We start from the raw sequence: 27,671 nt of genomic DNA on the forward strand, positions 1-27,671 counted from the left end.
TGGCCGGGAAAGGTGTTGTGGATGTCACCCCTTCCTCCGCCCCCGGAACCAGTCATGGAGCACCCGCTCCATGCCCGGCCCCGCGCTGGGGACCGGGAACACGGCGGGGCGCAGTACCCACGGCTGCTGATCCCTGATGCTCACCTCGGCTCTGGGGACACACAGAAGCACGCATGCCCTAGTCCTGTCCGACGACCAATGGCCGCCTTCTCTTATCTGTGTTTCTAGGGGATTTCTCAAGCCGCCAGATACGTTTACCAGCGCCTCGTCAATGATGGGATTTTGAGCCAAGCGTTCAGCATCGCTCCCGTGAGATTCTGACTTTTCATTGATTGTGTGTCTTCCAGCCGCGGGTCGCCGTGTTCCGCTAACGCTGCCGCTCCTCTCTCTCTGCAGGAGTACCGGCTGGTGGTGGTGGGCCACAGCCTGGGGGCGGGCGCCGCGGCGCTGCTGGCCCTCATGCTCCGGAGCTCCTACCCGCAGGTCCGCTGCTACGCCTTCTCCCCGCCCAGGGGGCTGCTGAGGTGCGTGCCGTCGGGGCGCCGCGGGCGAATGCCAGTCCCCGCTCCGCACTGCTCGCCCCTGGGCTTCCGTCGCACTCTCTCCTCCGCAGCCTCCGTTTGTTTCCAGCGCGGTTGGGTTTGCGACAGACCGAAGAGGCCCTCGCAGGTCCCTGAGCGGAGCTCTGCTTCCCTAGACGGTGCGGGGCTGAGATCTTTCTGTAAACGGAGATGTGCTTGGTGTTCGTGTCGGGGGCACAGGCAGTCATTTGGTATTTGTACAGATTGTGCAGTGATTACAAGAAATCGAGAAGCGAACATCTGCCACTGTATCTGGTTACGGAGGTTTCTTTTCCTCTGGTGGTAAGAGCCTTGAAGATTTATTCTCTTAGCAACTTGGAGGCGCGCAGCCCAGCAGGTGAACTGTGGCCGCCGTGCTGTGTGTTCTGTCCCTGTCGGTGTCCGTGACTTACTAATAACCAGGAGTTTGTGCCCTTGGACTCCCTTCTCCTGTCCCACAAGCCCTACCTCTGCAACCACCAACCCACATTCTCTAGATCTGCGAGCTTCGTTTTCTGGTTTTGGGTTTTTTGTTTTTTGTTTTTTGTGTTTTTTTTAAGATTTCACATGTAAGTGCGGTCTTCCAGTATTTGTAAAGATAAGTCTGTCTTATTCCGCGTAGCATAATGCCCTCTGGGTCCATCTGTGTAGCTGCAGATGGCAGGATTTCCTGTGCTTTATTCTGCGTTGGCCTGTTTCCGTGATTTGATGGCCGTTGTGTATGTACGTGCACATCCACACTTAGTGCCAGCCCACACTTGGGCTGCGGTCCCGGCTACTGGAGATGGTGCTTCGGTGAACGTGGGGTACGGGCGGCTGTTCAGGTCAGGAGAGTTGTTCCCTTTGGATCCGTGTCCAGAAGTGGAATCGCCAGATGATACGGTAGTTGTACGTCCCTCTTTTTGAGGAACGTCCGTACTGTTTCCCAGTGGCTGCGCTGAGTTACCTTCCCCCAGCAGCGCACGAGGGTTCCCTGTTGTCCAGGTCCTCACCCACACTGGATGTTTCTTGGTTTGCGGGGCTTTTTTGTTCTTGTGTTTGATACTAATTGTGCTGACGGGTGGCGGGGGAGATCTTACTGTGTGTTGTTTTTTTTTCTTAAATATTTTATTTGTTTATTTGACAGAGAGCTAGAGAGAGAGCATAAGTAAGCAGAGCGGCAGGGAGAGGGGGAGAGAGAGAAGCAGGCTCTCAGCTGAGCAGGGAGCCCGATGCGGGGCTCGATCCCAGGACCCTGGAATCATGACCCAAGCTGAAGGCAGCCGCCCAACCAACTGAGCCACCCGGGTGCCCCTTACTGTGGTTTTCATTTGCATTTCCTGCCAAGTAGTGATGTCACGCGCCTTTTATGCCCGTGGGTCGTGTGCGGGTCTTTGTGCGGAAAATGTCTGTCCGATCCTCTGCCCGTTTTTGAGTCTTACTGGTTTTTGCTGTTGGCTTGTGTGAGTTCTCTCTGTATTCTGGGTATCAGCCCTGTGTCGGGGTAGGCACACGTTCCCTCCTGTTCATTTCGTTGGGGGTTTCCTTTGCTGTGCAGAAGCTTTTCAGTTGGATGCAGCCCCTCTTGGTTATGTTTGTTTTTGTCACCTTTGCTTTTGGGGTCAAATCCAAAAAACTGTCACCAGGACCAGTGTCAAGGAGCCTACTGCCTGTTTGTTTTCTTCTTGGAGTTTTCTGGGTTCAGGTCTCTAACCCGTCATTAGTTCTTTCTGCGCGTGTGATGTGAGGTGGGGGGTCTGGCTTCATGCTGCTGCACGGGGCTTCCGTTTTCCCATCACTGTCAGTCGAAGAGACTGTTCTTTCCCCTCCGCGGGTTCTTGGCTCCTGTTAGAGACTTGGGTGTGTTTCTGGGCTCCGTGTCTGTCTTTATGCCAGGACCATACAGCTGTGATTACCGTGGCTTTGTAACATAGTTCAAAGTCCGGGAGCACGAGGCTGCCCGCCTTGTTTTGCCCCTAAAGATGTCTTTGCTGGGGCGCCCAGGTGGCTCACTTGGTGAAGCGTCTGCCTTCAGCTCAGGTCATGATCCCGGAGTCCCAGAATCAAGTCCCACAGCAGGCTCCCTGCTTAGTGGGGGGTCTGCTTCTCCCTCTGCCTCTGCTCCCTCCCCTGCTCATTCTCTCTCTGCCAAATAAATAAAATCTTTAAAAAAAAGAGAGATGACTTTGGCTAGTTAGAGCTTTTTGTGGTTCCACAGAAATTTTAGGATTATTTGGTCTATTTCTTGAGAAAATGCCATTGGGAGTTTGATAGGGTTTGCCCGGACTCCAGGTGGCTCTGGCTGTTGTGGACACTGCGACGGTATCCATTCGGCCGACCCGTGAGCGCAGAACATCTTCCCGTTCATCTGTGTCTTCTGTTTCTTTCACCATGGTTTCCTGTTCATAGGGTACAGGTCTCTACCACCTTGGTTAGATTTCTTCCGTCGTATTTTTTCAAGGCAGTTGCAACTGGGATTGCGTTCTTCTTTTTCTTTCTGATAGCTCATTATTAGTTTATAAAAGGAACAGATTTCTGCACAGGCATACCTTGTTTCATTGTGTTTTGCAGGTAATGCTTGCTTGCTTTTTTTTTTTTTTTTTTTTTTTAAGATTTTATTTATTTATTTGACAGAGAGAGATCACAAGTAGATGGAGAGGCAGGCAGAGAGAGAGAGAGAGAGGGAAGCAGGCTCCCTGCTGAGCAGAGAGCCCGATGCGGGACTCGATCCCAGGACCCTGAGATCATGACCTGAGCCGAAGGCAGCGGCTTAACCCACTGAGCCACCCAGGCGCCCCGTTTAAGTAAATTGAAGATTTGTGGCATCTCTGCCTTAAAAGCAAGTCTCTCGGGGCCATTTTCCCAACAGTATTTGCTCACTTTTTGTCTCTGTCACATTTCATAGTTCTTGGCAACATTTTAAATTTTTTCATTATTTTGTATTTTATTATATTGATCTGGGATCCGTGATCATGACTTGCTGAAAGCTGTACATTGGCTTTTTAGACACGTTACTGCACACTTAGTGGACGGCCGGCCTTGTGTTGTAAACATACCCTATACACACTGGGAAAGCAAACAGTTCAGTTTCCCCGCTGTGCGCTTTGCTTGACTGCAGCAGTCTGAAACTGAACCTGCAAGTGATGTCTCTTGAGTTGTGCCCTACACAAATTTACTGAATTTGTTTACTGATTTTTTTTTTAAGTTTGAAAGGTACATTTTTTTTTCCTACTCAATCCTATATAATCTTTTGCCCTGATTATAAAAGAACTTTGTGCTATAATTAAAAAAGGAAAAAAGAAATTCATATCCATCATACAAATTTTGGAAAATCTAGAAAAGTGGAAAGAGCGAAACTCTTCTACCTGGAATTCACCAGTGTAACTATTTAGGTTTTTTTACTTCCTGCTGCATGTGTGTGTGTTTAAGATTTTATTTGACAGAGACAGCAAGAGAGGGAACAGAAGCAGGAGGAGTTGGAGAGGGAGACGCAGGCTTCCTTCCCACTGAGCAGGGAGCCCGATGTGGGGCTCCATCCTAGGACCCTGGGATCACGACCTGAGCTGAAGGCAGGCGCTGAATGACTGAGCCACCCAGGCGCCCCCATGTGTGTGTTTTATAAATTAACATAATATTCTGTATACATTATATCCTTAAATATGTTTGAGAACGTGTTTTTATAGAGTTGCTTATTAGTATTCTATCATCTGATTGGCATTTTTCGTCTACTGATGGATATTTACATTAATTTTTCTCTATCACAAGTCAGTTACATATAAATACTGGTGTACCTTTAAAATTTTAAGATTTTTTTTTTTTTAAAGATTTATTTGTTAGAGCACATGTGCTCAAGAGAGAGTATGGCATGGGGAGGGAGAAGCAGGCTCCCCCCTAACCTGGGAGTCCTATGTGGGGCTCAGTCCTAGTACCCCAGGATCATGACCTAAGCTAAAGGCAGACACTTAACAGACAGCCCCCCAGGCACCACTAAGTTCTTTTTATATTAAAATACATACTTGTACATGTGAAAAGACATGAGTAACTCTTAAAAAAATAACTGAATTTATAAATTGTGGAACAATTAACATAGAACGTATTTTTGAGACTAACCAGCAAACATCCATACAGCTTGGATGCATTTTGCTGTCTGAAAAAAGCCCTGCACCAAAGACCTATTGTATGATTCCGTTTTTATGTCCTTCCAGAAAACACAGAGGCATATGATGACAAAGCATACCAGTGGTGGTCTGGGCTTGGAGTGGGATTGATGGGCACGGGACACAGGGAGCTTCCTGGGGGTGATAGACATGCCCTTCTTCTTGGGGGTGGTGCTGGGAGTTCTGTGCCTTTGTCAGAACCCATCGTCCACTTAGAGTGGGAGGTTTTGCCGCGTATACCTAGTGAGGCTTGTTTGAAAATACACACACAGCTCTGTACCCACGTGGAGAGAGAGTCAGTGCCTGCGAAATTCCCCACGCATCCTCTCCTGTCCGTGGATCGTCACCGCCCTGATTGGTGTGCAGGCTCCTCCTTTGCTTTAAAAAGTAGTTGTACCTCCTATACGCAGGTCTCCACAGAATAATTTGGATTTGTATGGCTTTGAAATTTTATTTCTATTTTTTTGAAGTTTATAGAGCTAGAATAGTACTTGTTATTTTGTGACTTCCCTTTTTTCGTCCACATTATGTTCGATGCCTATAGGACGTGGTTCTGTCCATTCTGGTTATATTCCGTCCTGTATCGATCACAAATGGTCTGCGTCACTGGCGATCACGGCGGTTGTGTGGACCCTCTCCGGGTGTAGGTCACGGCGTGTGCACGTGCTCCCCTCCAGAGCGGCTGTGCGAGTGTATGTTCGCCCACAGTGTATGTGAGTCCACCACGCTCCACATTCTCACCAACAGTTGCTCAGATATAAGAGATTTTTGCTGGTCCGACTGGTGTGTGGTGATGTTTCATTGTGGTTTAATTTGCATGTCCATGATTGCTAATGAAGTCGGGCCTCTTTCCACGTATTATTGGCTGTATTTCCGCTTTTGTTCTTTTTGGCCATTTTTCTGTTGGGTCACTGGTTTCTGAACACGTGTGTTCTGTAATCGATTCTTTTGTGGCTCCAAGGATGTGTCACGAATATGCTCTCCCATTCCTTGATGCGTTTTGTATTTTCCTTGAGTCCTGTCTTCAGGTCACCATTTCTTAATTTTAACACTAATTTGTCAGTCTTCTCATTTATGATTTTTGGATTTTTGTTTCTTATTTAAGAAATCTTTCTATGCGGCACCTGGGAGGCTCAGTCAGTTGAGCGTCAGCCTTCAGCTCAGGTCTGATTCCAGGGTCCTGGGACTGAACCCTGTACCAGCCTTCCTGTTCACTGGGGAGCCTGCTGCTTCCCCTGATTGTGCTGACTTTAAAACAAACAAAAACCTTTCTATATTCTAAGGATATGGAGCTTGTTTCCTTTATTCTAACAGCTGTTAGTCTGCCCTTTCAACTTTACGTAGGTCTGTAATCCTTTGTGTTTTTGTGTGGTGTGAGGCAGGGATCCCGTTTCATCCCCCACCCCCAACACCGCCCATTATCTTAGCCCTTTCCCTACTGCTAAGGCGAAGTATTGGCATCTAGTAGTGCAAATCCCTGTGCCTTTTACTTTTGAAAGACCATGTTGGCTCTTAGCCCTTCACACCTCCATGCCAATTTTAGAATCAATTTTGCAAGTTCCATAAACAGATTAGAATTCTTTCAGCTGCCTTTATTTTCTAGTTCAGTTTGGAGGTAACTGACAGATGCTGTTTTTTTCACCTTTAAACATGAAATCAGTTTTCAGATATTCAGGGCCTCTTTAATTTTAGTATCTTTTCACTTAAGTTTTATGATTTTCTCCAGTCTTACACATCTTTTGCTGACATATATCAATCTCATAGAAATTTGTGTTTTGATCTTATATCCAATAGCCTTGTAGACTTGTTTATTATAATTCATCCACAGTGATTTTTTTTTTTTCTTTACTGTGTAAACTAATTTCATGTATCACAGCTTTGTCTTTGGCCTTTTGGGGCTGATAGGATCACCATTAAGATGTCCTGTGTCCAGGGACACCTGGGTGGCTCAGTCGGTTAAGCCACTACATTAGCTTGGGTCATGATCCCAGGGTCCTGGGATCGAGTCCCGCATTGGACTCCTTGCTCAGCAGGGAGCCTGCTTCTCTGCCTCTGCCTGCTTGTGCTCGCTCTCTCTCTGACAAATTAATTAATTTTTAAGAAAAGATGTCCTGTGTCCCTTTGCAGTTGGTCCCTTCCACCCAACCCCAAGTGCACAAGGACCTTTTTTGTCACTATAGTTTTGCCTTTCTCAGAATGTCCTATACATGGAATCCTATGATATACAGGATTGTGTTGCATTTTCTTTTACTCATTAAGATGCATCCAGGTTACGAGGATGCTTGCTTCATTCATAAGTGTATGATCTTCAGTGTCGGTATATCTTGCTCAAGCAAGCTTCAGAGTCTCAGATCTGTGAGGGCCTCGTCACACGTGACTGCCTCTGCGCTCCCACTTTCAGAGCCTCCCGTCAGCATCGGGCCCCCTTGTTCTCATCTTGCATCTCCAACGTCTCATTCATACCTCTATGTCTCTGCTTTTCGTGCTACAATTTGGATAGTTCTTTAGATGTGTTTACTAGTTAACTGATTCTTCGTGCTTATGATGATGTTAAAACTGTTGCCTTATGGTGGAATTTTCCTATACAAAAATTAGAAATTCGAACCGAAGTAAAGAGAATAGTGTAATAAGCCACCATTTCATCAGCTTCAGTCGTTTTGTTAACTTGACCAATCTTCACGTACCCCACTGTACCCACCCCGTAGACCCCCATGGCCGGAGTGCTATGAAGCAAATGAGACCTGTCATTTCATCTGTAGCTATCCTAATATGTGTGTAAAGCATAGAGCACTTAAAATTTGATTCCAGTATGTTCTCCCAAATATCTTATGTTTTACAGTAGATTTCTTTAAATTCCAGACAGGGTTCTCGGATTGGATATAGTGCATTTGTCTTGGAACTGTATTTTTGTTTTTAAATCAAATTTAATGGCATGTGTACAGGGGATCCATAGATATGGAAGTTCTGTAATTCTTCTCTAATGTATAGATAGTTCAGTTCCCTCTTTATTTCTGAAACCAGGTTAGTTCTGGAGAATCCACATTCTGGATTGGATAGTCACTGTGTCATTTAACATGTTCCTCTGTACTGTTGGCTGGTGTCCTAGAAAATGGTAATCATGTCTAGGGATTTGATCGATTCAGGTTGGTTTGTTTTTTTAAGATTTTATTTCTCTGACAGAGAGACAGCGAGAGAGGGAACACAAGCAGGGGGAGTGGGAGAGGGAGAAGCAGGCTTCCCACCAAGCAGGGAGCCTAATGCAGGGCTCGATCCCAGGACCCTGGAATTATGACCAGAGCCGGAGGCAGATGCTTAACAACCCGCCACCCAGGCGCCCCTCAGGGTTAATTTTTTGACAACAGTATGTGGTGGCCACGGTGTGTGGTTCCTGCCGCACCGTGTAGGGAGGCACGTCTGCTGGTCTCTGTGACGTCGGCAGTACTAATTGAAAGATACGTGTTCTAGTAGAGGCTGCAAAATGCTGATAGTCTGTCATTCTTTCTGCATTCAGTAGCTGAAGATCAGAAAGTACTTTTCTTCCAAGTAGTCGGTCACTCTGGTCTATTATTTCTCACCACATAAGCTGGAGACACATGAATGCGTGAGTCTTTCCCTTTCTTTAGCTGCGTTCTGAGTAGTGGATTGGTGTTCCAGCAGCTTCCAGAGGCGGACAGGAATTTTCAGCTATCTCAGTCCCTTGCACTTTCGCTTTCGTGTTCACACTGTCTTGTCTTTGGCCTGCGGGAATCCCTTCCAACTAGGCTTCTCACCCTGACACAAGGCTGGGGGTCTGACGGTCGGCTGTGCCGGTACGCAGACTCCACCGTTTCTCCACACGGTGTCGGCTGTTCCAAGTGGGAAATGGTATTTAGAGACCATAAGCCAGATACCAAGTGTCTCCTCACCACTAGGCAGGTCACGGTTTCTAGGCCTTTCCCACGGGTTGAGGTCGGAAACGGTTCTTACTTCAAAGAGAAAATGTGTCTTTAGTTCACGTTGACACTTTCAACTTAAAGATCAGGGTTTTTACTGAAATTACATGATTACATACTTGGTGTTTAATCTGCCCACCCAGCCACGCGTGTGCACACATGTGCACGAACTGGGGGTCCGTTTCACGATGACTGCTGCAGGCAGTGCGGGGTCTTTTTGCAGCTGCTTTATTTCTTATGTGATAGCCCCGCTAGGGACGTGCAGCCACGTTTCTGTTGCTGTCGTCACTTGACGTAATTCTTCTGGTAGTAGCACTGTTGGGCTTGTTTCATTTGGCTTTTGATTTTAGGAATTGCTTTTGTTTTCATTTTCAGTTCTGTAAAACGATGACATGTTTCCACAGACAACTCTATAAACAAGGTACACTCAGAAATCTCCCTTTCTCGGGGCGTGGCTCAGATGGCTAAGCGGCCGCCTTCGGCTCAGGCCATGATCCCACCTCGGGCTCCTTGCTCGGCAGGGAGCCTGCTTCCCCCTCTGCCTGCCATTCTGTCTGCCTGTGCTCACTCTCTCTCCCTCTCCCTCTCTGACAAATAAATCTTAAAAAAAAAAAAAATAAGTAATCTCCCTTTCTCTGTCCTTCCCTCAAGCAGGCATTAGGTTTTGACTTAGCTTTCCATTATCCTCACTTAGTTCTATGTGAGAGCAAGTGTGTCTGTACCTGTGCATCCCCCCGCCTCCTGGGTAAAGGCAGCGTCTGCCTGACCCCCTGTGTGTCGGGCTCTTCTGACTTGGCCACACATCCCGAGGTCGCCCCACAGGGCACAGGGCAGCCGTGAAGGACTCGGTGCTCTGCGGGCGGGCCGTGGTTTGTGCCCTGAACTGCTCTCCACAAACAGCCCTTCGCGTTCCCAGCCTCTGCTGTGACGAGCAGTGAGAGCTGCGGTGAAGAGCCTTTTGCCTCTTTCTACCGCCGGCCCAGCGCGTCTCTGCGAGTCCCCCGAGCGGGGCTTTTGGGTCACAGGACATGAGCACAGGCGTGATCTGCCGTCTTGATCTGACTGTGGAGGTTGTGGCTTTCCTAGAATCTGGCAGATAAGTTGCTCTGATCAGAGTATGTCTGTTTTACTTCTCATCCCTTTTAAAGGGAAGAGAACAGTTTTTGTTTTTTTTTGTTTTTTTTAATTTTTTTTTTAAAGATTTTATTTATTTATTTGACAGAGAGAGATCACAAGTAGGCAGAGAGGCAGGCAGAGAGAGAGAGAGGAGGAAGCAGACTCCCTGCCGAGCAGAGAGCCCGATGCGGGACTCGATCCCAGGACCCTGAGATCATGACCTGAGCCGAAGGCAGCGGCTTAACCCACTGAGCCACCCAGGCGCCCCAAGAGAACAGTTTTATTCTCTGGAAACTTTCCTCACTGACCTGGCAGAGTAACTTGATTTCTCTTTGGAGTTCTTTGTGGGCAGTATAATCCTAAAACCTCCCTAATTTCTATTTTTCTGAAATTTCAGCAAATCCCTTTACGAATACTCTAAGACCTTCATCGTGTCACTCGTCCTCGGCAAGGATGTCATTCCCCGGTGAGTCCGCTGGATGCTTCGTCTGGGCTCGGGGCGGCCGAGACACCGAGTACTGAGCCTCCATCTGGTCTTTTGCCGAACAGGTTAAGTGTGACTAACCTGGAAGACCTGAAGAAGAGAATTTTGCGAGTGATCGCTCACTGCAACAAGCCCAAGGTAAGTGGGGGGCCTGGGAGCGCATCTGGGGGGTCCGAGGCTGGACGGGCCGCGGGGAGGTGCTTCCAGCTCCCCAGCCTCTTCGCCCAGGGCCTTGGATGCTGTTGCCTGGAGCGCTTCGCCCTCTGTGCGGACTTGGGCCTGGCGTCCCATAGGCGATGCCAAAGGCGGCCCGCGGTCGGTCGGTCACGGGATGCCACAGTGAGAAGCCTCCAGTAGAACCTTCCCTGTCCTAGCGAGGGGACTTGCTATCTGCCGTACTTTGTTAGCCTGTCTTGTGACCAACAGTATTTTGATGTTTTTGGTCCCAACGCTGAGAAAACAGATCTGCCAAACAGTTTAAGAAATCCAAGTATAGGTGTACCGGGGGCTGTTGCAGTCGTTAACAGTGGTGGCCGGAGGTTGTGTTTACCACTAGAGAAAGACAGCCATGGCGTAGTGAAAGGTTTTTTAAAGGGCAGATTTAAAAATGATTCTGCGAGGATATATCCCCTAAGGCAGTGGATATGAAGTTTTTAGAAGGGATTTTCACTTTTTAACCGGTTTTCTGACATTTTTGGTTGTTACTCCTCAAAAAAATTTATTTAAAATAAGCTTCTCCTTACCAACTGTTCCCTACTCAGAGTTCTAAAAAAAATTAATGAGTGTCATTAAGGGAAAGAGTAAAGCTGGTTGGCAGGACTGTCTGAGAAGAATGAGGGTGATTTTCCTCAGAGTCGGCAGGGTTTGGTTTCTCGTACTGCTTCCTGTTTGATGTGGCTTCACGGCCCAGGAGACACAGGAGTTGAGGCCCCTGACATTCCCGCCCGTAAGATCCAGGACTTAGAGAGATGGCCGGTCTGAGCTCTGAGGGTCACTGTTCCCCATCATGAGCTTCAGGGGCCTAGGTCCGAGTGACCAGCAGGCTGCCTTCTCGGGTCTGTCCGCCAGTACCAGATCCTGCTGCACGGGTGCTGGTATGAGCTGTTCGGAGGAAGCCCGGAGAACTTTCCCACGGAGCTGGACGGGGGCAACCAGGGAGACCTGACGCAGCCGCTTCTGGGGGAGCAGAGCCTCCTGTCACACGGGTCCCCGACCTACAGCTTCTCCAGCGACTCCCCCTTGGAGTCCCCCACCAAGTACCCCCCCCTCTACCCTCCCGGCAGAATCATCCACCTGGAGGAGGAGGGCACGGCAGGGAGGTGAGTGCGGGCAGCGCGGCCAGGAGCTGCCGGGGCTCGGTCCACGCAGGTCGGAAACCACAGGTTTCAGCCTAAAGGGCCGCCCGGCTCGTTCACCTCTGTCTTTCCCAGGTTTTGCCGTTCCGCTGCTCGGTATAGCGCGAGGTGGTCCCACGAATCACAGTTCAGCAAAATACTCATCGGCCCCAAGATGCTGACAGACCACATGCCGGACATCCTGATGAAAGCCTTGGACAGCGTGGTGTCGGGCCGGGCCGGCTACGCTTTCTGCCCCGCTGGAGGCGGCTCGAACGTGGATGTGGTGTAACCGGGCCTCACGCAAGCTGCTGAAGGACGACAGACTCCCGCTTCTGTTCTTGACCGACAAAATCAGAGAGATTCCCATGAGGCCGGAACCTCGGATGTCCACTGGTAGGAACTGGATGGTCCTCTAAACCACGGGCTCATTTGGGAAGTCGTTCTGATCCCAGTATTAGCAGAGCCAGTTGTCAGGAGAGCACGGAGAGGATGGGACTCACACGGGAAGCTTCGGGAACCTCCAGGGCTTTTCCTTAGTGATCTGAGAACTGTCCCAGGAAAGGGTGGGAATCCAAGAGGAGGTTCAGATGCGTTCCCAGCTCTGCTGCCACCTTTTCACTGATGGGGTCTTCAGGGTCTTAGCACTGTTGAGAGGAGTCTGAACCAAGGATACAGACGTGCAGTTTACGTTGCAGACGGGATTTTCCTGGCTGCACACACCTGTGTACTCCATTGTCACGGCGCACACAGGCTTTCTCCCGGGTGGCCCCGAGGTCGGGCTGGGAATTAGGACCCCTGCCCCCGAGCGCGCCAGTCTCCACATCAAGCTGACTGCTTCATTTGCACAGGATATACTGGCTTTTGGAGGTCAGCCGGTGGATTCAGAGGGAGTTAATAAAGCACTTACATGTGTCATTCGTGTCTGGACAGTGATGTACTCATCCACTGGATGTTTCCAAGAAGGTCTGTTTTACTGGCTGGTTGTGTAGCAATCCTGTTTATAAGTTTTGTCTACTGTAAACAACAAAAATGAAGCCTTAAGCTTTCTTGGAGCTCTGGGCTAAAGGGTGAAGATCACACAGGCGTCTGATTTAACCCTACCGAAGTGCCAGAAAATGACACTAAATGGATCTCTTTAAAAAGCAAAAATCCGTAAGGATGGGGAAAGAAGAAAAGGAACGTGGGTTGACTAGAGGTAAACAGACTAAGGGCCCAGCTACCCTGGCTTACAACTCTGCCCCCCCACCCCAAAGCGCAGCAGGGAATCAGGAAGTCTGGCCCTTGGTTTGCTCTGGGGGAGGGGCCCGGATAGCAGGGCAGTGGGAGGCAAGGGGATGACGCTCCTCAGCTTCCCACACTTGGAGAAGATGCCAGACCCCCCTCCCCCCCCCCCCGAAGATTGTCCAGGGCAACCTGACCTCTGGAGACCCCTCCCTCAGGGCCTCTCAACCCTCACACCAATACCACCTTAATCTCTGAGTACCTGCAAAGGCCATTTTAAAAAACTGTGATTGAAATGCAACGGTGTTCAGTTGCTACAAGTTTCGTTTCTAAACACAATTCCTGTATGTTCCTAGTGGCAGAAAGCTCAAAGATCTTGGACACGCCTTGCCACCACCTGCGGTGCCCAGTTTCCAATCTGCCTCCCCTTTCTTAAGATGTATTTATTTTAGAGCGAGCATGAGGAGGGAGGGGTGGAGGGAGAGAGAATCCTAAGCAGACCATGCTGAGCGTGGAACCTGACGCAGGGCCTCACTCCTAGGATCCTGAGATCGTGACGTGAGCCGAAACCAAGTCAGACCCTTAACCACCTACACCCCCAGGTGCCCCTGCAATCTGCTGCTGCGGACTCTGAACCTTTAGGCACTGGCCAAGGCCTGGCAGGCACACTTGAAACATGGGACCAGAACAGACTACTTAGATTTAGAGCTTGGGAACAGAGAAAGTGTCGCAACCACAAAACTGATGCCGAGACTGGAAAGTGGAGAATCAAGAATGCCTGGAAATTAGAAGCAGGACAGGTGGAAGTGCAGAGCTTGTGGGTGGCGCAGAGCTATGGCAGCACACAGAGCCCACCCGGCACAAAGGAGAAAAGCAGACCAGGACGTGCAAGCCAGGGCGACAGTCCCACAGAACTTGTCAACAAAAATTCACCCCACACAATGGAAATGGCCAAGGAGGACCCGAGAGCTGCCTTCCAAACTGAGGGGGACTGATCTCCGCCCTGGGATTTCCAACCAGCCAGAAAAGACCAGGAGAGAATGAAGTTATTTTCAAAGACACAAGGGCTGAGAAACAGATTACCACACGCTTCTGTCTCGGGAAGCTCCTGGAGGTGGTGGTCAAGATGAGGCAAACTAAAAAGGAGTCGGGGCAGCTGGCTGGCTCACTGGATCAAGTGTGTGACTCCTGACCTCAGGGTCGTGAGTTCGAGCCCCACACTGGCCATGGGGATTTGTACTAAAGATCAACAAACACATCAGGCAGTGGTGGCCCGAGGATTCTGAGACTTTAGGAAAATGAAAATCAGTGAAACACGTAACACATGCCGACATCTTGAGAGATTTAGTCTTCAGATGGAGGTTCGCTTGAATCATGAAGCGCACAGGAAATGAAGCAAATCAAGTACAAATGATCCCTGACAAGAAACAAGAAGTTGTGCAGCCAGATTCTGTTATTCCAGGACTGAGCTAGGAATATTCACACGGTCACAGACACTAAATAGCGACCCAAATCATTCTCTTGAGGGAATGGGAAACTGTTTGGGGGCGGGGGCTGCCATGCAGAAGAGTATCTGTGGTAACAGCTGAAAATGAAAAATGCAACCAGAAATCAAGTGACTTAGCCAGACCCCCGGGGAGGGGAGGGGCTGGAGAACTGAATCAGATAAACTGCCATTTAGTGAGTGGGACCTTGCAACAAAGCCTGCGGGATAAAACCCAAAAATGGGGAGTGGGAGGGTGCAGCTTGCAGGTGGGTGAGCAGGTGGAGACTTGGGGAGGGGCTCCCGGAGAGGGCGTGGAGGCTCCGTACCCCTCCCCCATACCTGGCCCTAGGCAGCTCTTCCATCTGGCTGTTCACTTTCTATCCTTTCGTAACAAACTGGTGATCTAATAGGTTAAAAAAAAAAAAAATCAGGCATATGGAGATAACAAAGATGAGTTAAAAAGGACTCAAACTGGTTGCTTTTCAGAAAGGGTGTGAAGGGAGAAGGCTGCTGTTTCTGTAGCAAGCCTTGAGAACTCCGTGATCTTTAAACTGCCTATCTTTAAAAAATACTCAAAAATAATCTTCAGATTAATAAAAAGGATAATTTAGAAAATTGATTCTAACATGACAAGTTCATAGTACAGTTTCACGCTCTAGAAAGGATCTTAATTAATTAGATTGATTAGAAATCAGCCTCCCCCTCCCTATCTCCCAGCATCTGCCTCTTCAGCGCAGAGCTCTGGCCTAAGCTGTGCACACACACGCCCCAGGGTGGACGTCACCATCTCCCCAGCATCTGACAGGTGCAAAACGAGCGTGCCCCCACCCGCACCAGTGCTTGCAGACTCCTCCAGCTCCTCCCTGTCCCCCCGCAAGAAAAACAAGCCCTAGAAATGAAGGTTTCCCGTGGCCCAAGATTTTTAGGTGAGACAAGGAACACATACCCCAGGAGGTTGTTCGAGCTCTCAAGAATTCAAGTATTACAGTCATATGATTCAAGGATTTATTAAGTCATACATGCAAAACATACCGCTAATTGCATTAGCAAAAGATCAATGTAAAAACACTCCACGATTCTGCAACTGTCAATTTAAAAAATGTTGTTCTAGTGGTTGAGAGGTCCAACCTTGTATTCTTGCCAGCGGGTAAGCTGTACAGAACTTGATTAGCACGAGCACGGGCTCACGGAACCCCACAGACCTGAGGGGATGTGGTCAGGCAGAGCGAGAGGTGTGTGTCCAGGGGGGTGAGGCAGAAGGGAGGGCCAGCGTTAGTCAGGGTACAGTACTGGTGATCTGGCAAGACAGTGATGTTAAGAAAGTTCATAGTTTAGGAATATCTAAAATATTTCAAAAACTATAAAGCGGCAACACATGATTTTTACACCTAGTTACTAGAAAACTAAGGAAAGCGCTTATTAGCTCTGAATAAAGTAACAAGGAAACAGGAATGCACTTTTACTAATCTACAAAAAAAATTTCTAATGTATTATCAGAAAGATTTTATAATACAAGGAGGCATATTGCTCAATAAGAAGGGGTTCTCTAAGAAAAGCGCTAAGTGAGCAACTATGGGAACGACCAGTTCAAAGATGAATTAAATGCCCAATTTTAGGAGGGATGGTAGGTCTAAGAAAAAAGGAAAAGTTTAAAACACTTAGTGATAATACCGACCTTTCTTCATCTTTTACTGCACTGGACAGAAATTAACCTTTAATGTTTTTACCCGTGACACTTTTACTCAGTTTAATTAGGACATGTACAATGTAGTGTAAATTAACCTCCGTATTTTGTCAAAATACTGTCTTCGTTCTTTGATCGCCCCACGTGCTGCGCACCCCCGGCTGGAGTGGACACTCCGCCCGAGGGACGTGGGCGGAAGGGCTCTGTTCAAAATCTCAGCAAAAGCGAATACACTAACTCTTTCCAAAAAAGTCTCACTACAAAATCTAAGAGAGGGACCCGAAGAGTTGAGTCACTACACTCACTGCGTGAGGACTGACAGTACAGTGTTGGCGGGCGGCGCGGGGTCAGAGGGCGGTGGGGCGGCAGCCCGGGAACCAGGCCGGGCCACCTCCTACCGCAAACAAGCGCGCGTCTGCGGGTGCAAACCGGGGACCCCGGCTCTCCTGAAAGACACAGGTCTTGAACGGTTTAGTGCTTAGTGTTCTCAGCACAACAGCGCAACTTAGTTCGCAAGGTATTTTGGCAACTCTTAATCTGAGCAAGAATAGGGGCTTTTGAAAAATAAGGCTTTAAGAAAGCTTCCCATTTTAGGGCTAAATTTTAATATAATGTGAAAGTTTGAAGTCTTACACTTTAAACAAACAAAACCTAAAAATTACTGATTGGTTCAAAATGGTTTTTATGGAAAAACTAATCTGTAACAAAAACTTGGCATTGAGTGCGAAGGCTCCACCATTTTTGAGCAAAGCGTACAAAGGTTCCGAGGGGGACAGGGTGGGGGTGGGGGGAGCGGGCGGACATTTACAACAGCAGGCATTTTCTCTTCCTCTTCTTGACGGGAGGGGGGCAGAGAACCGCTCGGATCGCTTCGTCAAACACTGTCTTGAGGCCTCGCTGCGTGAGCGCTGAGCACTCCAGGTATTTTACCGCACCTGCCGAGAAACACAGCCTCGTACTGCCACGGGGCCACGGCCCGCCAAGCACGTACCTGCCCTTCCGGCCACCGCGAGGGCAGGGAGCGGCTCCCCAGGCCCTGCCTCCTGCCAGCCCGCCAGGAGCAGCAGAGCAACACCTGACGTGCGCCCCAGCTCCTTAAGGCTCACCCCGAGGGCCTTGGCTGGCTGGCTCCCCAGAAGACAACAGAGCTGGAGTCAGAAAGACTCGCGCTCTCCTTGCCCAGACTGGACTCCCATCTCTGCCCCAGAAATAAAGGCACAGACAAAGCAGATGTGACAACACAGGTGTCCTACCGATCTCCTTAGCCATGGCCAGACCCTGCGGGTAGGTGATGGGAGTCAGCTTCTTTTCCTTCAGCTTCTCAATCGTGTCTTTGTCGTCCCTGAGATCAAGTTTAGTCCCCACCAAGATGATGGGGGTGTTGGGACAGTGGTGTCGCACTTCGGGGTACCACTAAAAGGGAGAGAGGAAAAAAAAGTCACAACACACTCCCTCCATAATGAGCATCCTCCACCTAAATCTCACTTCCACGAGTGCCAAACTGAGTCAGCCACCCCGCCCTCCAGCCCCGCTCACCCCCTTGCAACCTTCCAGAACCATGAGCCCATCTATCAGCATTTGGTTAGCAAGCTGGGTGCCCGAGACCAGCGAGCCTACAGCAGAGGCTCTGCTCACCAGTAAGAGCAAGGGGAGAAGGGAAGGGAAGGGCCCCCTCCCAAAACAACGATCTGTTTGGTAAAACGAGTCAAGTTCTTAGATCATCTCTGAGAATCCTTCCTATTCAGCAAAGAGTCAACTGGGCGGAGGTCTAAGCTCTGCCACCCTGACCACCCCTGAACACGTCCCTGATTCCAACTGAAGGACATCCGGCCCCATCATGTTTCACTAGGGAGTATGTGAGATCCAGGAGTGCAAAGTCCTGGTCACCATTCTTATTAGATGAGCCCACCGGAGGGGACTCCGAAGTGCTCATTATTTTAACAAGGCACACAGCATTCCTCAATCAAACCGTGAAACTTCAGGACTCTACATAATAAAGTCAGAACTACAAGATCAATTTAAATAATTAAAACTCCTATTACTAAATAGTATTTTTGCCTCCTGAGAATGGAATGACATCATGAACCAAAATGTTTCTCTAAAATTTCCTCACTTACCTTTGCTCGAACATTTTCAAATGATGCAGGACTCACAAGAGAAAAGCAAATTAAGAATACATCCTACAAAAAGGAAACAGGGAGGCGTTTAGAAATGGTCTTACAATGACAAGTGTACTTCGCTTTGTAAATGCTGTTGGGAATCAATCATGAGACAAAACGTGTATTATGTACCAGCAGCTTGTGTCTAAAGCTCACTCCCCGGTTTCCCCTTCAATTCTGTCAGAAGGCTCCCAAAGCAGAGCCAGCACACAAAGCAGCCAGTTACTTGTGAGAGGAGGGGAGAAGATTTACTGGAATGTGCTAGAATTTACTGAATCCAGGGAGGCCTCAAACCAGACCCCTGAGAGGCTTCTTTAACATCATTCCCAACTCCCACTGGGAACTTAATGGCCCTATTTATATACCGGGACAAAACCAAGTGTCAAGATACCACACTCCGGTATTTCTGTAAAATGTGGTCTCAGTTTATCAAAAAACAGTCTATTTTAAAACCATTTACCACTGGCGTGCTTTTCCGTAAGCTCCCCATGTGCATGTTCAACAACGTTTAGTTACCCTGGGCTGCTATTAAACTGCTTCCTTAAGAACTGCCCCCGGAGGGCGCCTGGGTGGCTCAGTGGGTTAAGCCGCTGCCTTCGGCTCAGGTCATGATCTCAGAGTCCTGGGATCGAGTCCCGCATCGGGCTCTCTGCTCAGCGGAGAGCCTGCTTTCCTCTCTCTCTCTGCCTGCCTCTCTATCTACTTGTGATTTCTCTCTGTCAAATAAATAAATAAAAAATTTAAAAAAAAAAAAAAAAAAAAGAACTGCCCCCGGAGTCCCTGGCACAAAGCGGGGCGCGGCTGGTGGCTCTGCGAGCACAGCCAACCTCGCAGGAGGACGCCCGAGCCCGGGAGGGGCGTCTTCCCGGCCGGCGGCTCCTCCAGCCCACGCAGGGTTTCTGGAGGACTTGCAGGCGGGGCCGCCGCGGCCCAAGCAGAGATTCAAAGGAAAGGTCAGTGCTGAGGAAGTGCCTGGAAGAATTTCTGACTGACTGCAAGCCATATGTCATTCTGTACTTAAAAAGTCAAATTTAAATATTTACCTGTATTCAAAATTGCCTAAGAGTTTCTAAAATGCTAGGTTTTTAAGACATTTTCCCGGAAAAAGGCCACTATGCTGCTTTGTGAAATGTACCCAGTTCCCAAGCTAACACTTGCAATCATCCCGCTGGTATCTCGTACCTGGAAAGGGAGAGAAACATCCCACACAACAGCTTTTTATAAATGACATTTTAAAAACGCTAGCGCATGCACCGGCTTGTCCAAGAATCACCGTGGCATCTGGGCACCTGATTCCATCATTTCCAAGCGAGGTTGGGTTAGCTCCCCAGCACCACAGCCACGCCCCAGACAGGCCCGCTGCACCGGGACACCAAAGCGGGGGGAGCCCCCGGCAGCCACGGTTAGTCCCACGCCTAGTCCCACGCCGGCTCAAGCATGCGCTCCGGGGTGGGGGGGAGCCTCCACGCCTCCATCTCCAACCCGCCCGGAGAGGCCCCTTCTGGGAGCTCCTGCTTTCCCTCGGCGGGAGGGGAGCGAGCAGTTCACCGCTTTATTTCAAGCTAGTGGGTAAACTGTCTCGCTCTACTGAAAGCACATTTCGTCAAGCAAAACCCAACCTTGAGTGAATTAAATACAGAACACTCAAGGAACGTGAGGCTCAATAGGAAATCCTGGGAAAACTAAGTGAAACGAGAGAACAGATAGAGCTTGAAACTGAGGTCGACTGAAAGTTTTACATACGGCAATCGGCTTGTCTTTGCCCCTGGACGTTATATCCTTACCATACGTTTCTGCAACCTAGTAATGCATGAGAACTTTGTTTCAGTTTAGTAAAAAGTGAGGAAAATAAAAGTTAATATAATCCATTATTTTTCCATCAGAATCCTGTCTCAACCTTCCCGAACGATCTGAAAGCGGATGATTATCTAACACCTATGATGCCAAATACCAAACCCTCCACCAAACCCTGTGAAGGTCAACGATGGTGGAGACACCAGGTCAGGCAAATACTGGGGGGCTGGGGGGAGCCACTCTTCTCTACCCCAGCAGCACAGAGGGCTCCTCGTCCAGCAGAAAATAAAACACACCCGAGGAAGCACACGGTCACGGCCAGTCATGAAATGTTAGCAAAGATGTGTCCGTGGGCCGCCACAGGCCCTCCCTAGCAACAGGCACACTTGGCAAAGACCTCCGTCCAAGCTCTGAGACATATGCCCAGCCAAAGCCACTGCAAATGGGAGAAGCACCTGTCTGAAAAAACAGGCTTCTGAGAGGAAAGGTGCCCCAGAAGCACGGCCAGGTATGAGAGCTGTGAAGGCCTCAAGTCTCCCGTACAGAAATGCTGGGACGGCGGTTTGAATTTGGGGTCCTGCATTACTGGACTGAACAGCACTGCCACACTGGGACCTTTCATCACCCCCCCGGGCCCCCACCTCTCTGGATGGGACCGCCCAGAAGGGACAGCATTTCTAGTGTTTACCACAGTGCTTTCAATTCACTCCTTTGTTCCAACAAAAATTGAAAGACTTGCTCTTCAAGCAACACAGAAACCTGCAGTTCTTCGAAGAGACAGATGGACAAGAGAACTGCTTTAATTTCATCTCACTCAAGCTTCTCTGATCTACAATTCTGAGAATATTAAAGTTGTTGTAACTATCGGGTTTAATCTACAGCTGCTTTTGAAGATGTGTGCCCCTGAGGCCTTGACATGAAGCCAAATCTTTGTGACACAGAGACTCATGGGCATCGGCCACGAAAACGCAGCTTCAGTTCAAAATATCCTCCAACCACATCTGTTCTGCCCCTTTCAATTTTTAAGAACATCTTTTTTGATGAAAATACACGCTCTGCATCCTACATTTAACACCGGACCATCTGCCTGTTCCTTTCTCCTCCTTCCCCCACACAAAATAGGGCTTTAAAAAAATACTTCCAGGGGCGCCTGGGTGGCTCAGTGGGTTGGGCCGCTGCCTTCGGCTCGGGTCATGATCTCAGGGTCCTGGGATCGAGTTCCGCATCGGGCTCTCTGCTCGGCAGGGAGCCTGCATCTCCTCTCTCTCTCAGCCTGCCTCTCTGCCTACTTGTGGTCTCTGTCTGTCAAATAAATAAATAAAATCTTAAAAAAAAAAAAATAATAATACTTCCAGGCGCACCGGGGTAGCTCAGTCAGTGAAGCATCTTTCAGTTTCAACTCCAGTCATGATCTCAGGGTCGAGGGATCAAGCCCTGCATCAGGCTCCGCACTGCCTGCTTAGGATTCTCTCTCTCTCTCTGCCCCTCCCCATCCTCTAAAACAAACCAAACAAAAAACAAACCTAGCACTTCTAATAAATAAAAATAAATTAAAAACAAATAAAATGGGCTTCTGATACTTATCTCTTCCAGCAGCAATTCCTTCCAACCTTTACGTTCTACCCCAACACCCTGCGGAGTCCGTGCGGCTCTTTACGCCTGTCCTGGAGCCTCTTCATTCCACCAGAGCTGTCCTGCGTCACAGGCTCACCTTTCCTCCGGCTGAGACGCCGCCTTCCCTGTGCTGGCAGGGCACTCCTAACCACACAGGCTCCCACCGCGCCTGCAGAGACTTTATCACTGCTCCCCTCGCTGGTCCAAACCACCGCCACCCCCCGGTGTGTGGAGGGCATCGGCAAGAGCCGGGCCAGTTCGCGGCAGAGCGGCAGTGGGCATCCGGGGACAGCCGGCCGCTCCCAGCTCCCAATGCACCAGCACTGCTCTCGCCTCTCCTTTCTTCCAAAGGCCTTCCAACCTGGTTTTCCTTCCAGGCTTGGAACATTTTTCACCACAGGCATTCTACAAACCCAGGCCAAGGAGCAGGATACACACGAGGCAAAGACACGGTGCCTGTGGCATCCATGGGGAGCAGCTAAGAAAACAAGCGCCGCAGAGAGGGGCAGCCCAAGCCCCAGGACGCAGCGTGGCGTGCGGCTCGGCTGCAGCAAGCTCCCGTGGGACGGGACGATCTCCCAGGATGCTGATGCCAGACTAAGTCCCTACTGACCAGGCTGAAATGAGACCGAAAGTGAAGAAATAAAGAGAAGACCACGGTCTTGTCTGAGCACAGGTAACGGTCACTGTGCAAACTGCAGAAACACCAAACATCCCCCTCTCCCAGCCCACAAGCCCATGTTGGCCCCAGTCACAGCTCCGGCCCGGCTTCATCCCCACCTTCTGGAGGAGATGGATTAGAGCACCCTAAAACTACCCTGCTTCCCGCCAGCACCGCATGCAGAGCAAGCCCCGCCTCCTCTAGCCCTCACGGGAATCACACACCCCAGAGCCTCCAAGGCGTGTGTCTAGCTAGGGACACAGAGGCAAACCCCATCTGGTTTAGCCACAGGTGCATTCCTAGTGACCTCCGGCTGGAGGACACAGATCTGGTAACAGCCAACTTAACAAAGTAGAAAGCCATCTGAAAATCAAAGCAGCCAAGCTAAATGCTATTGTTTTCCTTCTGACCAATGTCCAGCAGTCTAGCCCTCCTCAGGCTAAGCTCGGCCAGAAGACAAGAGGCCCAGTGTGTCAGCGGCCAGTGGTCCGGTGGGGCAACGTGAGCTTCGGAGACCCGCACAGAGCTCAGGTTGTGACTCTGGCCAGTCACACAGGTTCCCACTCACACCACTAAATCCAGGAACAAGAAGGCAAATACGGTGGGCTGGACACGATGCACAGCGCTGCGCCTGAGCACTGCACGGAGCACCCCGCGATGCAGAGCAGGCCACGGAAGGTGCGGGTGCAGAACTCAAGGTATTTTCAAAAAGAGAGTATAAAGGTAACTTATTCAAGGATAGAAGAGCCTAAATGATTACTTGACAAAAACAGAACTGTGAAGGACAGTTTCTACTCCATCTTTCAGAGAATGAAGTAGAAATAGATGCTCCCCTCTTTGCTCTAAGCACCACGACATCCCCTGTGCCGGTGTGTGGTGTTATACCCTGTGTGGGAGGCACCTGAGCAAGAATCATGCCATACCCCCTTTTACACATCCAAGTATCTGACAGGAAAACAGCACGTTACACAGATGGGACATGAAGAGTTTAGAAGTCCTGCCCCAGAAGGACCACACCCCACCCCCTTGGCTGTCAGGCCCCATACCTTGTGGCTTGCTTCAGTCTGTTACTGGACCTACTGTTCTCTCGGTAGAGAGTGGGAATCTGGCCAAGTCACCTTTGACTTACTGTGAGTGACTCCCTCAAAGAAAAAGGCCCCACCCTGCCGGGACCCCTTGAGTCACAGGAGGTGGTTCTCATTTCTCAGAAAGGACACCCCGCCCTTCCAGATATATCCAGTGGGTTGGAAACTCCTATTCTACCAGTCAACAGGTTAGCAAATCCACTGAAAATCCGGAATTATCAAGCATCCATTGGGTCATTTTTAGCTGGAGATTAACTGAGATACCACTCACTCAGCCCTCCCATTTTACAGTTCTGGTCTTTGTTTGGACGCTTCTGTAATTCAGCTGAAGGACAATCCCAAAGATCCACAGCTTAAAGAGATTGTATCGGTAATTCCTCCAGGAGGAAATAAATACAAAAGACGGTGACTACTGCATAGACAAGCTGTACTCAAAAGCTTAAAACTAAAGAAGGGGGAGGGGCCCCTGGGTGACTCAGTCCATTTAGGGTCCTGAGCACCCGACCCTTGATTTTGGCTCAGGTTGTGATCTCAGGGTCATGAGACTGAGCCCCAAATAGGGGCTCTGTACTCAGTGGGGCGTCTGCTTGAAGATTCTCTCTGCCCCATCCCCCATCTGTGCACGCACAAACTAAGTTTAGGGGCACCTGGGTGGCTTGGTTGTCTCTGACTTTTGGTTTCGGCTCAGATTGTGCTCTCAGGTCTCGGGCTCTGTGCTGAGCGCAGAGTCTGCTTGGGATTCTTCCTCTCCCTCTGCCTCTGCCTTCCCCTGCTCTCACCCTCTTTCTCTCTCATATGAATAAATCTAAAAAATAAAAAATAAGTCTAAGACTATCACTACTAAATAGGAAGTTTAAGGAAAAAAAAATGGGGGTAGACTGGAAATGACTGGTTGTTTTCACCAACGCTAACACGCACCCCATGCCCACCTCCCCACCCTCCAAGACCGTGATGGTCAAATCCACCTAACGGTCAACGCCTGCTTTCTCCAGGATGTCTCCTTGACCCTGACTCTCTGGTCCTCCCGGCTTGCTGAGAGCACGTATAGCAACTTCCATTCACTAGGCCCCATCCACACTGACCTGAAGAGCTCTCCAGATCTGCGGCTCTTCACAGCACCCGCACTGCGGTGTCTGTGATGTACCTGGACTGTTCTGGGTGCTTTACACAGACCGCTCATCTAATCCTATGAGGAAACAGTTCATGACTAGGACCGTGAAGAAACCTGCCAGGGTCACAGAGCTAGGAGGCGAGAGCACAGGATTTCAACCTGCAGAATTCGCTCCACTGCCTCTAGTGTGTACTCCTTCGGCCACTGAGTCACCGAGTTTCTTTAAAAGTCTTTACTGTTAAAATGATGAACAAACATGTAACAAGATAAGCAAATGGTACAAACAAGACAAGTGCTTATTTTAAGAAAAGGGCTTCTAAGTGTATTTTCACCAGCTATGGACCTGACTCGCTTTGGTATATACATCATTTAGTTGTCTAGAATGGAAGCAAAGCTAATCTCAAAGTTTTTCTGACTGGACACAGTGGACATATTTTTACAAAACTGAAGATTTAGGCACTGGGCGCCTGGGTGGCTTAGCTGGTAAGAGATTGCCTTCAGCTCAGGTCATGGTCCCAGAGTCGCGGGATCAAGTCCCCCATCAGGGTCCCAGCTCTACAGGGAGTCTGCTTCTCCCTCTGACATTCTCCCCTCTTGTGTTCTCTCTCACTGTCTCTCTCTCAAATGAATACATAAAATATTTTTTTATATATTTTTTAAGATTTTATTTACTTATTTGACAGAGAGAGAGATCACAAGTAGGCAGAGAGGCAGGCAGAGAGGGAGGGGGAAGCAGGATCCCCGCTGAGCAGGGAGCCCGATGTGGGGCTCATCCCAGGATATTGCGATCATGACCTGAGCCAAAGGCAGCCGCTTAACCAACTGAGCCACCCAGGTGCCCCAATACATAAAATCTTAAAAAAAAAAAAAAAAAAGGATGATTTAGGTACTAAAGCCATAGAAAGATGAACATGTGCTAAACCCAAAGACAAGTCATTAACTTGATTTTTAAAAGCTCCGTGGTACCAAACTGTCACAAAACAAACTGACCTTGCAACTAATTCCTACTGAAACCGGTCTGCAAGAATAACACAGGACCTATTTCATACGGTGGTCCTGAAATTGTGATGAGAGCAGGTCAACACACGGCACCACACTCAGTAACCGGTAATGCTAAAAAGGAAACAGACAAATCCTTGGTCTGCATCTAGGACATTCAACTACTGAACTTAACCGTGCTACTACTTAATACACCCAAAAGATGGCAGTACGGCTGGCCCTTGAACAACGCAGGAGGGTAAGGGCACTGCCGCGCCCCCCCATGCAGCCAAAAACTCCAGGTATTACTCTGACTCCCTGAAAACTTTTTAATAAAACACCTGCTGTTGACTAAAGTCTTACTGATAATGTGACCAGTCCATTAATATATGTTCTGCAGGGGCGCCTGGGTGGTTCGGTGAGTTAAATCCTCTGCCTTCGGCTCAGGTCATGATCCCAGGGTCCTGGGATCGAGCCCCACATCGGGCTCTCTGCTCAGTGGGGAGCCTGCTTCCTTCTCTCTCTCTGCCTGCCTCTCTGCCTACTTGTGATCTCTGTCTGTCAAATAAATAAATAAACAAAAATCTTAAGAAAATATATATATATGTTCTGCACGTTAAGTGTAAAACCCACCACATTCCTACACTAAAGTAAGCCGGAAAGAATGTTACTAAGAAAATCTTGAGGAGGAAATATACTCACAGTACTGTAATGTATTTATGGAAAAAAGTCCTGGTCTGAGTGGACCTCTGCAGACCAAACCTGCGTGTTCAAGCGCCGACTGTGTAAGCAAACCCACAAGTGATTTGCACCTATAGTCAAAATTATACATTCAGAAGGACGCATTAAAAATCAGCCGTGATCCTTACTGTTTGCGGATAGGATAAGGGACGTAATCGGTCATAATCTTCTTGTCCAGCTGTATCCCATAAGCCCAAGTTCACCGGTTTTCCATCTACCATAACATTCGCAGAGTAGTTGTCAAAGCTGCAGAGGAGAGAAAACACGGTCAGTCCACAGCCCCAGAACATTAGGCACAGGTTGCGGTCTTGAATTACTGTTGTGGGCCAAGGCCAGGAGTGGCCAGGAGTGGCCTGGAGGCTGCCAGGCCAGATATACCAGCGCACATGCATGAGGAGGTAAGAAGTGGAGGGAAAACGGGCTGTGGTGTAAGGAGAAAAACACGCACCTGGAGAAACGCCCAAGAAACAAAGGACAAGCTATTCCATTTAACTAGAACAAGTTACTGTCAAGCAACCGAAAACCTTTTTTAAGATTTTATTTATTTGACAGAGAGAGATCACAAGTAGGCAGAGAGGCAGGCAGACAGAGGAGGAAGCAGGCTCCCCACTGAGCACAGAGCCCGATGCGGGGCTCGATCCCAGGACCTTGAGATCATGACCTGAGCTGAAGGCGGCGGCTTCACCCACTGAGCCACCCAGGCGCGCCCCAACCTTTGCTTTTAATAAAGAGAAAATTGAGATTTATCTCCTCCTGCAGCGCCTGGGTGGCTCCGTCTTTGCCTTATTTAAATTCAAACTGGTTAAGTGTCTGCCTTTGGCTCGGGTCATGTTCTCCAGGTCCTGGGATGGAGCTCTGCTCCACGAGGCTCCCTGCTCAGTGGGGAGTCTGCTTCTCCCTCTGTCCCTTTCCCTGCTTGTGCTCTCTCTGTCCAATAAAAATAAACAAGTAATTAATCAATTAAAAAAAAAAAAAAAGAAAAAAGAAAAGCACGAAAAAGCAAGCAAGAAAGAAAAAAAGCATTTTTCTCCCCAGGAAGAAAGAAAGTATAAAATTAGGCCCTCTTTCAAATCCCACTTGTTGACTTCATTCATGTACATATCAGACTCCTCTTCAACCAGGTGCCACACCACAGAGCCACACCACAGTGCTTCCAGAACACCCGCACTGAGTGCAGGGTGATAATCAGTCAAGCCTGGTCATCCAGGCCTGCTACCAAAGTGCCATGGTAACACAAAACAAATGTGATTTGAAAAGCTCTAGTGTAACGTTTCCAGAGGGAGTGCACATACTTAAATTAACTTGAAGGGGCCATGCAAAAAACAATTAATGATAAGAGACAACCCAAAAGCCTGTCTGACAGGCGGAAAATAAGGTGGACATTAAAAAAAGGGGACAGGGGGCGCTCACCTGGGTGCTCAGTTGGTTAAGTGTCTGCCTTCAGCTCAGGTCATGATGGGGGGGGGGGGGGTCCTGTGACTGAGCCCCATGTTGGGGTCCCCGAACAGCAGAGAATCTGCTTCTCCCTCCGCCCCAAACCCCCATTCATGCCACATTGCTCTCTCTCAATTC

The 27,671-nt window shown here is 49.1% G+C and overlaps 2 protein-coding genes across 5 annotated transcripts in view; one reads left to right on the plus strand and one right to left on the minus strand.

Moving 5' to 3' along the window:
- DAGLB (diacylglycerol lipase beta) overlaps positions 1 to 12,480 on the plus strand; it is a 31,367-nt gene extending 18,887 nt beyond the window's left edge. The window contains exons 10-15 of one of the 2 annotated variants that reach the window (XM_082712668.1): positions 229 to 309; positions 397 to 524; positions 10,142 to 10,210; positions 10,294 to 10,366; positions 11,297 to 11,547; positions 11,659 to 12,480. In XM_082712668.1, the coding sequence (XP_082568794.1) occupies positions 229 to 309; positions 397 to 524; positions 10,142 to 10,210; positions 10,294 to 10,366; positions 11,297 to 11,547; positions 11,659 to 11,854 (798 nt within the window). In that variant the 3' untranslated portion in view covers positions 11,855 to 12,480. Of the gene's footprint in view, positions 1 to 228; positions 310 to 396; positions 864 to 10,141; positions 10,211 to 10,293; positions 10,367 to 11,296; positions 11,548 to 11,658 lie in introns of both variants that reach the window. The other variant, XM_082712667.1, reaches the window with a different exon arrangement.
- A 2,783-nt stretch (positions 12,481 to 15,263) lies between these two features.
- RAC1 (Rac family small GTPase 1) overlaps positions 15,264 to 27,671 on the minus strand; it is a 37,578-nt gene continuing 25,170 nt past the window's right edge. For 2 of the 3 annotated variants that reach the window (XM_082712678.1, XM_082712677.1), the window contains exons 4-7: positions 26,228 to 26,345; positions 18,074 to 18,136; positions 17,210 to 17,369; positions 15,264 to 16,891 (exon numbers count right to left, since the gene is read on the minus strand). In XM_082712678.1, the coding sequence (XP_082568804.1) occupies positions 16,761 to 16,891; positions 17,210 to 17,369; positions 18,074 to 18,136; positions 26,228 to 26,345 (472 nt within the window). In that variant the 3' untranslated portion in view covers positions 15,264 to 16,760. Of the gene's footprint in view, positions 16,892 to 17,209; positions 17,370 to 18,073; positions 18,137 to 19,858; positions 19,916 to 26,227; positions 26,346 to 27,671 lie in introns of all 3 variants that reach the window. The other variant, XM_082712676.1, reaches the window with a different exon arrangement.

The sequence above is a fragment of the Mustela nivalis genome (assembly GCF_964662115.1).
Source record: "Mustela nivalis genome assembly, chromosome: 19".
Classification (NCBI taxonomy): Eukaryota; Metazoa; Chordata; class Mammalia; order Carnivora; family Mustelidae; genus Mustela; species Mustela nivalis.